General features: G+C 44.6%; 1 protein-coding gene across 1 annotated transcript; it reads right to left on the bottom strand.

The window, feature by feature from the left end:
* Window positions 1-3,725: 3,725 nt before the first annotated feature.
* Window positions 3,726-5,525, bottom strand: LOC135407794 (endogenous retrovirus group K member 8 Gag polyprotein-like). The gene has a single exon (XM_064643160.1). The coding sequence runs from the start codon at window positions 5,523-5,525 to the stop codon at window positions 3,726-3,728; it is 1,800 nt and encodes a 599-aa protein (XP_064499230.1).
* Window positions 5,526-10,374: the final 4,849 nt, after the last annotated feature.

Here is a 10,374-nt window from a genome sequence, read left to right as displayed (position 1 = left end):
GAGTGAACCTAAAAGATCGATCTCTTGAAAGGGGACGTCTGCGAAGGTGAGTGATGATATAGCTTGAGCCATATTAGGGGAGTTTAGTTCTAGGGGTCCCTGGGCCCACGTCTGTGTTACAAACGCGGGCCATTCTGATGGAGTGACAGGGATCCCAATCAAGCATGTCTTGAAAGGGCTGCCTGCGCTGGTCAAGGCTAGGCACAGGGTGTCAGTGCCCGTAGCCTTGGCCAGCGTTACCCAGAGATTTTGATCGGGCTGGTTCATCCACCCTTGAAGCGGGATGGTAATCGTGGGATGGACGATCGCAGCCGCGAGGAGGATCCGTAGGAGAAGTGGTGTTCGAAGCATGGTGTCGTAAGTCGTCTTCTTCTTAAGTGGTGGTTGTCGCTGGTTCTCTGAAGATCTTTACTCGTCGTGCAGGGACCCACTTTGGTCCGTCAGGACCTGCAACGCAAGCGTAGCCCTTCCCCCAGGTGATTAAGGGGAAAGGGCCCGTCCATTTTTCTGTTAGTGGGTCCCGAAATAACACTTTTGCCTTTTGATCTGTCAGGACCGATGTTGTGGTCCTGAAATGGCGGTCCACAGGACTTTTGCTTGCGCGAGTTTCCGTGTCCTCCATCATGTTGAGAAAGTTTAAAACATACATAACTTTCTCTAATTTTTCTTGGGGGGAGAGGCCAATACTCCCCCCTTTCTGTTTTTTCAGCATGTTCTTAACGTTTTGGTGCGCACGTTCCACGATACCCTGACCTGTGGGGTTGTGGGGAATCCCGGTGGTATGTTGTATCCCCCACCGTTCAAAAAACTTCTTCGTGTCTGCAGACACATAGGAGGGTCCATTATCGGTCTTAATCTGCTTCGGGACTCCCATCCTTGCGAATGCAGACAGGAAGTGTTTTTTGACGTGACTACTCCTCTCTCCAGGATGCGCGGTGGCTACAATCATCTTAGAGAATGTGTCAATAGACACATGCACATATTTTAATTTGCCAAATTCAGCCACATGGGTTACGTCTGACTGCCAGATCTCCAGGGGTGACAAACCCCTAGGGTTTGTTCCCTCTGGGACGACCGGTGTAAGGGTTTGGCAGTCAGCGCAAGCCTTTAAGATTTCTTTAGCTTGAGATAATTTGAGTCCGAATTGTTTTTGCAGCGATCGCGCATTCTGGTGAAAAAATTCATGTGAGAGTTTCGCCTGTTGATATAAATTGGGGGTTACAACCATACCTGCTAGGTGGTCAGCAAGTTGATTCCCCTCCGCCACAGGACCGGGTAGAGTGGTGTGCGAGCGGGTGTGGATGATGTAATAGCCGAATTCGCGATTTTCTATTAAAAACAACAATTTGGTTAGCAATTGAAATAGACTCTGATTGGTAACGTCTTTTAGATAGGAATTTTCAATTCTCTTGACCACACCCACTACATACGCCGAATCTGAAACAATGTTAATTGGCTCACCACTGAAAATTTGGAAGGCGCGTACAACTGCTGAGAGTTCCACTATCTGAGGAGAACCTTGAACTTTGTGGATATCTTGATGCCAATCACTATTTTCTCTCCACACTATTACAGCGTTTCCGGTTCTCCCCGAGCCATCGGTAAAAATGGTCTTTGCATTTGGAATGGGATTCTCAGATTGCATAATTTTGAGCCGAATCGGAAGATGAACTAGTCTCTGTATAAATGGGCACGCCGGGAGATGTAGCCGAATCTCTCCCGGGTAGCCCCCGATGGCTATTTGAAAATCAGTGGAGGTCTGTAGCAGTTGATCTAAGTGTTCAGAAGTTAGTGGGAGGTAGATAAAATTTGGCTCTTCTCCACTAAGTTCTAAACACCTAGTGCGACCTTTTGTTATTATCTTGCCAATCATTTCAATTAAAGTGGTGATGGTCTTACCGAATTGATGAGGGAGGAACATCCACTCCCACAAGCAAAAGTCTCTGTAATCGCCAGTGAACTGGCCCAGGAGGGCCAACGGTTGCCTCTGTTCTTTTATGACTACTAAGGAGGATGGCAGTCCCTCCATCCTCCTACATGATTGTCTTTCTGAAATTTTCTTTTCAACAGTAGCAAGGGAGTCAAGGGCTTCAGATGTTAAATAACGTGGGGAGGATAGATCGGCGTCACCTCGCAGCAGCTCGAAAAGGGGGTGCAGATCACCTGTTGTGATCCCCAGCACAGGTCGGATCCAATTGATCGCACCCAGCAGCTTTTGGAGGTCGTTTAAAGTTCGGACATTTTTGTCAATCATCACTGATTGGGGTCTTATATTTTTGGCATTAATTTGGAGTCCGAGATACCTCCATGGTGCTTCCCTTTGCACTTTTTCAGGGGAAATCTCTAATCCATTATTTTTTAGTGTCAAGATTGTAGAATTTAGAGTTTCATCAACTGCCAATTGATTTTTGGCGCAGATCAATACATCATCCATGTAATGGAAGATGATTGACTGCGGATATTGGGACCGAATTGGCCTCAACACCTCCGCCACGAACATCTGGCAGAGAGTTGGGGAATTTTTCATCCCCTGGGGAAGCACACGCCACTGGAACCTGCGATGAGGTTCACAAGAGTTGATTGCCGGGACCGAAAAGGCGAATCGTGCCGAATCAGCCGGATTGAGGAATATGTGAAAGAAGCAGTCCTTTATATCAATCACCACTAGGGGCCATTCAGCAGGGAGCATGGATGGTGAAGGCATTCCCTGCTGGAGGGCTCCCATTGGCTCCAGGACTTCATTTACTTTGCGCAGGTCCTGGAGAAATCTCCAGGAACCTGAGGACTTTTGAATTACGAACACTGGAGTGTTCCAGGGACTGGTGGAAGACTCCAAGTGTCCTTTTTCCAATTCCTGATTGACCAAATCATTCAAAATTTGCAGCTTTTTTGACTGTAGGGGCCACTGATCAACCCAGACTGGCGTGTCGGTCTTCCAGCTCAGTCTGGGGAGCTGCTTTACTTCAGTGACCCCCTCTAAAAATTTGGCTCTGGAGACAGGGTGCCCAATTTGAGCTCCCACTGCTCCATGGCGTCCCGTCCCCACAAAGTGACCGGAATATTCAGTACATACGGTTGGAGGGACGCCGGTCTACCCTCCGGCCCGTAGATGGTTAAAACCTCCCGACTCCTGACGGGGTGCTGTGTTCCCCCCACACCGCTCACACGGACGTAGGCTGTCTGTGCTGGCCACGCGTGTGGCCAGTCTCTGGAAGCAATGATGGTCACGTCCGCCCCTGTGTCGAGGAGGCCCTCCACCTTGACTCGCTGTGGACTTTTGGGCTGCGGATAATAAATAAGGCATGTTAGGAGTGGGCGAGATGACTTTACAGTGGTGGTCCATAGGACCTCCCTTTCTGCTTCCTGCCTCTTCTCCTCATCCGCCGACAAGACACACAGTAAGTCTTCAGTGGAGACCATCTTCGCCACGGGGAAGCGGTCCTCCAGCTGTACGGGGGGAAGATGCACAGTTAGACAAACGGCAATGTTGTTATTTGCCAAGCCCGTCAGGAGAGTGGGAACAACTACAATTCCCTTGCTGACTGCTGAAAAGTGTGACGTTATCAAATAAGTTAGATCGGGGTCGACAGGGCCAGATGGTATGACCCTTGCGAGTTGCTCATAGGAACTCAAATGTGTTGATGGATGTATCGCATGTAAGACAATCCATGGCAGGGTCTTACACTGTTCCCGGGTGGGAACAGGGTCTGCTGGGGGCAGTCGGGTTACGGGGTAACTGGGCGTGGCTGGCGCAAGATGGAATGGGGGGCAACTTGTGTCATCGCGCCCCCCCGGGCGCTCAGCTCCCCGTTTCCCGACTGCTCGCAGGGACAGTGACTTAGGTTGGGCATAGACGAAAAAGTCACTTTTTTACGGAGCTTGGGAGATGGTTTTGGGGAAAGGGGTTCACCATTTAGGTTAGTTTTGGATCTGCAATTGGCAGTCCAATGGCGCCCCTTCCCACACCTACGACATAAAGTGTTTGGTAGGTTGGGCTCCGACCGGTATTTTGGGCAGTGTTTTCTAAAGTGCCCTTTTTCCCCGCATTCAAAGCAGTGTTGGGGCCCCGAAAATGCTGCGGCCATGACTCGTGCTTTATTGGCGTTGGAATAGACGTTTTTACACGCCTCTATCATTTCCAACAGGGTGGGATCTTTAAGCATTTTTAAAACCCTCTGGCAGTCCTCGTTTGCTTTTTCAATCACTAGCCGATTAAACAAAATTTCTTGGGATTCTTTCTGCTGGACCTGCCGAGCAATTGCCTCTTTGAGCCTTGTAATAAAATCAACAAAAGGCTCCTTGGTTCCTTGATTGATCAGGGTAAAAGAGGGCGCTTGCACATAAGCATCCGCCACTCTTTTAACCGCTTCTAAAGCCAATTCTTTGGTGGTATTTAATAATTTGGGGTCTAATCGAGTCTGATCCCCCCTGTTGGAATAATTTCCCTCGCCATAGAGCATGTCGATGGCCTGCCTGGTTGGAATCCCCCGCCTTTCCATTTTTTCGTTGACAAAGGCAACGATTCTTTTTTTCCATTCAGCCTCGAAAACCGAGGCTTGAACGGTTGTGAAAAGACCTCCTATGACGGCCCGAATATCATAGGGGATTAATGTGTAGGCAAGGAAGAAGGATTCCAAGAGGCCTATAGTAAATGGGGCCCCCAACCCATATTCCACGATTGCCTTTTTGATGTCCTTTAGCATTGGATAGGACACCGGTCTCCACTCGGGGGGTTTCCCCTCCTCGTAATAGACCGGAAATGCCCTTAGGAATTCAACGTCCTGGGCTCGCGCCGCTTCCTCCCGGAAGGCCTCCCAGATATCCGGAACGGAGGATTGCCTCTCCGGGGAACGCGGCGCCCACCCATCGTCGTAATCTAAGTCTCTGTGAGCGGGGTAGGCCTTGGTGCCATGGGGCCTACGGGCGCGGCCATCTTTCCGGAAGGCCGGTTTGGCCTTTGCCCTGGCCCCGCCCACTACTTCCTGCCGGTGACGTGCAGGGGACGCGTCCGGGGAGGAGACTGGGGTGGCGGAAGTGGGCGTGTCGGAAGACGCGTCGGGGGAGGGACTTCTCGCGCCACGAGTGGGAGGAGAGGGGGGCGGCCCACGGGGTGGAGCTACGGGGGCCCGCCTCTTCTTTTCCCGCGCTGGTTTCCCACGTTCTTCACCCTCGCCGCCATTTTGTGTGTCAGAGTCCATTTTGGTGTCCGTGTCCTTGGTTGTGTCTTGAATGAGGCTGGTGTTCGCATTCATCATTTGGTGCTGTAGCACCATCAGAATGAGCCTCCAAGCGATTAACGCTTCTTTGGCTAGTTTTCCGCCTCTGTCAGAGTCCCGCCATAGATTGTAACCTAGGGCTTGCCATTTCTCTAGGGAGATGTTGTCATGGATGGCAAAGCCCTGGCGGTCCAGCCACCTCGCTAACGCCTTTGCTGATTTTTTATCGAGCGGGTGGCCGTGCTCAATGACGAAGTCTTTGAGGCGTCTGTACACAAACTTTTGAGAGGTGGAGAGTGTCAGACCCATGATGTAATGCGGGGACACTCTCTGATGCTACTCCTCTCTTAAAATTAATCGTGGGGTGTGGAGTGAGGGGTGGGTGTTAGGGATGTCCCTCGAGGCTCACCTGTCTGGCGCGCGACCCACACGACTGTCGGAGTCTGTAGTCGTCTGCTTCTCGAGGGAGGGTTGGCGGAGCAGTCGTCCCTCTTGACGCCGCCTGAGCCCAGGTGAAAGCACGGGAGTTCCCTTGATACAAGGGACCTTCAACCGTGCCCCACGTTGGGCGCCACTTGCCGCAACCCGCAGGGATAAAGGAAAGGGTTGAGCACTGCAATAAGGGTTCTTACACGATTGAAGGTGAAGGAAGCAATGCCAACGTTTATTAGGAGGGTTACAACTTATATAGGGTTTGGTAAGGGGTGGAACTTGGGCTAGGGAGGAGCATGGGATTGACAACCAGGGAAGTAAGGTGATTGGGTAGTGGGATCAGGAGAGGAGGGGTTTGGATGTCTCCGGGGGTAAGGACCAATGGGAGCTACCTCTGCACTGCACCAAAACCTAACCAATGGCAGGCAGAGGAGCGGGAAAACAGGGGAAAGGCGGGAAAACCTGAGGGAAGAAGAAGGAGACAACATGGTGGACAAAATTTTAAAACAACAACTGGGGTACATAAAACAGTGTAACAGCATAACAACAAACTGGGGAGCAACTGGGGTACAACAGACGTATTCGGTGGATGTCATAATTAGTATTGTGTGTCAAGTCCGGTATATTTAAGTCTATTTAGGGGTTATAGATTTTTCTCCACGCTTCGTAGCGTTCCCACTCCTCCTTATCGGCTCCAACAGAAGACTGCATGGGTAGAGGGAGGGACAGAACATTTTTTAATTGTATTAAAAGTACAAAAGATATGCAGAAGGCAGATGTTCATAAAGAGAGAGATATAAACAGATATTTCCACTTCTTACTAGTTGAAGGTGGTATGATTAAACTGGTCATTGATACTCACCTAGCAGATAATATTAGGTTTTCAAGACAGCGAATTTACAGCTTACCTGATAAACCCACAGGATTTCCCCGATGTTATTCCTTCCCTAGAGGGACTCTGCAAACTACTATAAAGAGATTATTTAATTCATTATGAAAATAACCTGAAAACCTCATAATGATGAAGGGGAAAAAGATAGACTAAAGAGCTAATTATAGAAATAATTAGAGGCAGAAGCATTTTAATTTGAATTCCCTATTTTATAATATTCGGGGAATCCTTGTAATTTGAAATTACCTCCCTCTTTTTGATTAATACTTTTTTTTTAGTTGGCAGCTGTTTCAGATACTCTTCTGATTATTTCCCATTTGGAGACTGCAGCTACTTGCTGAAAACCTTACCTGTGTAATGTCTTTTGACTTATAAGTGACCTTTATTTTCTGCTGAATAGTAAGTTTAAAGAGGCAAGGCTTCAACTGAAGAAATGCTTAGATAATTTCTAGAAGAAAAATTCTTGAGATAAGAAAATAATTTAAAAATGTATGATAATTTTGGAAGCAAAAATCTCTTTCTAATAATTCTTTCACTCATGGTTTGAAAGAAACATCATTTGTGGGTTTGTACACCATGCAACATATCTCTGTGCTCTTTGCCAGTGGTGCCACATTCACTACTATCAGTCAATTTGTCTTTTACATATAGCAGCAATTTATGCTGAGGTTTTGCTACACTTCCTAAACAATACCTCAAAATCAATAAAACTATGCTGTTATAAAGAATCAGTATTTTTAAATAATAAGTTTTCTGGAAAATATTTTGAAAATATTTTCTAAAGGAAATACTAGGAGGAAGAAATATTGCAGGCTGATGATGCTTTGGGAGAGCAGGTGAACTAATAGAAGGAAAGAAAGATCTAGTTTACCTGGGATGGTATCTCCCCTCCCAAATATGGGCATGCTTTGTTGAAGTCCCAATGAGACTTCCGTAAGAGATAAAGGTTGTGTACGTAAACAGCAAAAGTGCACTGTATTTAATTATGTACCCATAATATTTTGTTTAAATGCACACAATGCATATTTTATAGGCAGGTTGTTAGAACAAAGGATAACATTGGGAAAATCAGGCATGTTTCTGGTACATTTAGAAGTGTCAATGATGTGGTGAAGAAGGCTTCTTTTTCCAAATATGCCAGTCTGGATATCCAATAAAAGTGAGTACCTTTCCCTGCATACTTGAGGGAGCTTCTAAAAGACAGTTTTAAACTTCCAGGGGTGCAGTGCTTGCTCAGCACATAAAGTAAAATGTATTACTGATGTTCTGTCCTGAACTCTGTTTCTGTTACCTCTAGGTCTGTGCTTCCTAAATTAAACTTCCATATTAAAAGGAGAACCTGTTTTAAGAATCCCTATTTTTGTGCACAGTTTCATTTGCAAATTGAATTTTAGGCCTAGTGAGAAAGTCAGGCCTGCTATAAAGGAGATGGAAGTAGTGAAGGATCAGTATCTTCTCCCAGGATTTTATTTGAGTTCTTGGAGCTCAATTTAAAAAAAAAAAAGAGGCAGATTCTGCAATAAATTAATCCTAGCATTAAAAACTACTTCTTTGTTTTCTTGTGAAGAAGAACAATGAATTACCTTAGGCCAACTAAGAAGAGAAATGCTTTAAATGCTCTTTTCCATCTGTTGTTTGGTCTTTTGGAGCCCCTCAGGGTCTCCAGAACTGCTCAAACTAGTACTGCCCTGCACTTTCCTCTGTCACAATGCTTTAAAATTGGAAACTGACCCTGGATCATGGGTCATGTAGCACAGTGTTGTCATCAGACCATTCTTACTAATGTAATTTTAAATACTTAATACAACATTAGTGCATACAAGACAAAACAGGCTACCTAGTCCCAGATGTTGATGGAATGCCAAGAGTCCAAGCTGATAGTCAGAAATGAACAACTGGAGGAAGCACTTACTGTTTTCCCTTTCAACATCCAAGACTTCAGACAGTGCCAAACTATAAATATCTTCAGTTCACGCTGCTGAAGGTCAGTGGATTAACATTAATAGGAAAAAATCAATAGTCGTTAAAATCCTGTATCATCACAATTAGTGGACATGGTTAGAAAGCAAAAAAGTATAGACTGCCACAGAGAAATTAAATCCTGCAAGTGTATATTGTGTTCCTGTGCTCAAAGAATATTAGGCTAAAAAAGTTGCAGCTTTGTTCTTACAACTCTTAACAGATCTTTATTTTAGATCACTTCCTAAATCTCAGCATCAGGCTTTCTGGAGTTATTAACAGCATGTGGGAAAAGACTAAGCACAACTGTTATTTTATGGAGTACTTACAAAAAGCCCCAATCCAAATCTTCCCAATTCCTGTTCAGTGTGGTTCCTCCATCACAATACTGTGAACATTACTTTTATCACATGTTAAAAAAGTTCCAGTTATGCCACCATAGAAAGAGGCTAAAAAAGTGCATGATATGAGATAAGGTACCTAACTTGTATTAGTCATCCAAAGAACAGTCTTTCACATAAATTTTCAAAGCAGTCATTGACAAACTCACAACCACAACAGCTGTTTTCCCTTGTATATTTCCTTCTGACCCTCATTCACTAAAAAAAATATTTTCTTACTGTCTTTTTCTCTTTTTCTCTTTGTTCTTTCATAATCATTTTTTCCTTGCATATTTTATCTTTTTGGTGCACTGTTATACTTTCGTCTTGATTGCTCTTGACAGCTGTTTTGCTTTCCAATTTACATAGTAGATTTTACTTCATCTGTATGCCACCACTGATCTTTCCACATCTTTCCCCTCAGTTACAAGGATGCAGTAGGAAGCTTCTAGTATCTGGGATGATACCATTCTTTCTTATGGTAGGTAGAAATGAAATGAGAAAATGAACGTACAAACCTTCAAAAAACTTCTTAAAAATAACAGCCTATTTTTATGGGTTCCTCTAGAGATAAAGCTGTGGGATTGATGACACCAAACACATTATCATCCTAAAGAAGTGGTATACTGTTGTGTCTGTTGTCCCATTCATCCCACGAGTAAGATTTTTATGTATGTCCTTCTATCAGATAATGATTACCAACATAATTTTTTATTTGAAATATAAAAGTCAATGTATGGAGATGCTTTAGAGATGGAAATTTGCACATTACCTTACTTAGCAAATGAGAGCAAAGTTTTTGAGATGTCTTGATTACTGCAAAATGATTCCTTAAATACAAGAAATAGCAAATTATCTGTTTAATTGTGAGTCATTTCCAAAGGGAAGGCAGAATTATAAGATGATTTCCAAAGTTGTCTCCTGTTTGATAAGTGCAGTGATCATAATCTGCATGGTTTCCAGAGAGAAAATTGAGCACCACAGAAGAATAATTTGCCAACTTTAAGTCCATTATGACCTAGTTAGTCATCAGTGGATATGCTAGATCTAGTTATCAGATATATGCTTTTCAGCTGGAAATAAAGAAAGAGAAAGAAAACCTTTGGATTTGCATTTTAAAACAATTATATGAAGAATTGTTTTCCTTTATTTCTACTCCCTGTATCTTTACAAATTCTGCATCAGTGTCCTGTGTTCAGGTTTAAAATTAAAACATTTGGCTGAGTTAAGAGCAATTTCAACACCACTAGCTAACCTGAAGGCACTCTCCTTCTTGGTGTCATAATCTTTACAGTGGAGGCTGTGACTCTTCATACAGACCCTGGCACTCTAATATCTTTGTCCAAGAAAAAAGAAAACCAAACCGTTATTTGGGTGTTTTGCAAACCAATCTGAAAGGAAGTTTTTCAGACACAAACAGTTTTCATTTACCATGGTAGTGTAAAACATTCTGAAAGTCTGTGTCACAAAGTACTTTTTAACATTGCCGTAACAA

Source organism: Pseudopipra pipra, chromosome Z (genome assembly GCF_036250125.1).
Source record: "Pseudopipra pipra isolate bDixPip1 chromosome Z, bDixPip1.hap1, whole genome shotgun sequence".
NCBI classification, from domain to species: domain Eukaryota; kingdom Metazoa; phylum Chordata; class Aves; order Passeriformes; family Pipridae; genus Pseudopipra; species Pseudopipra pipra.
This window is presented reverse-complemented; position numbering and strand designations above follow the sequence as displayed.

Coding starts and splice junctions, on each gene's coding strand:
- LOC135407794 (XM_064643160.1), bottom strand. CDS start 5,525: ATGGGTCTGACACTCTCCACCTCTCAAAAGTTTGTGTACAGACGCCTC.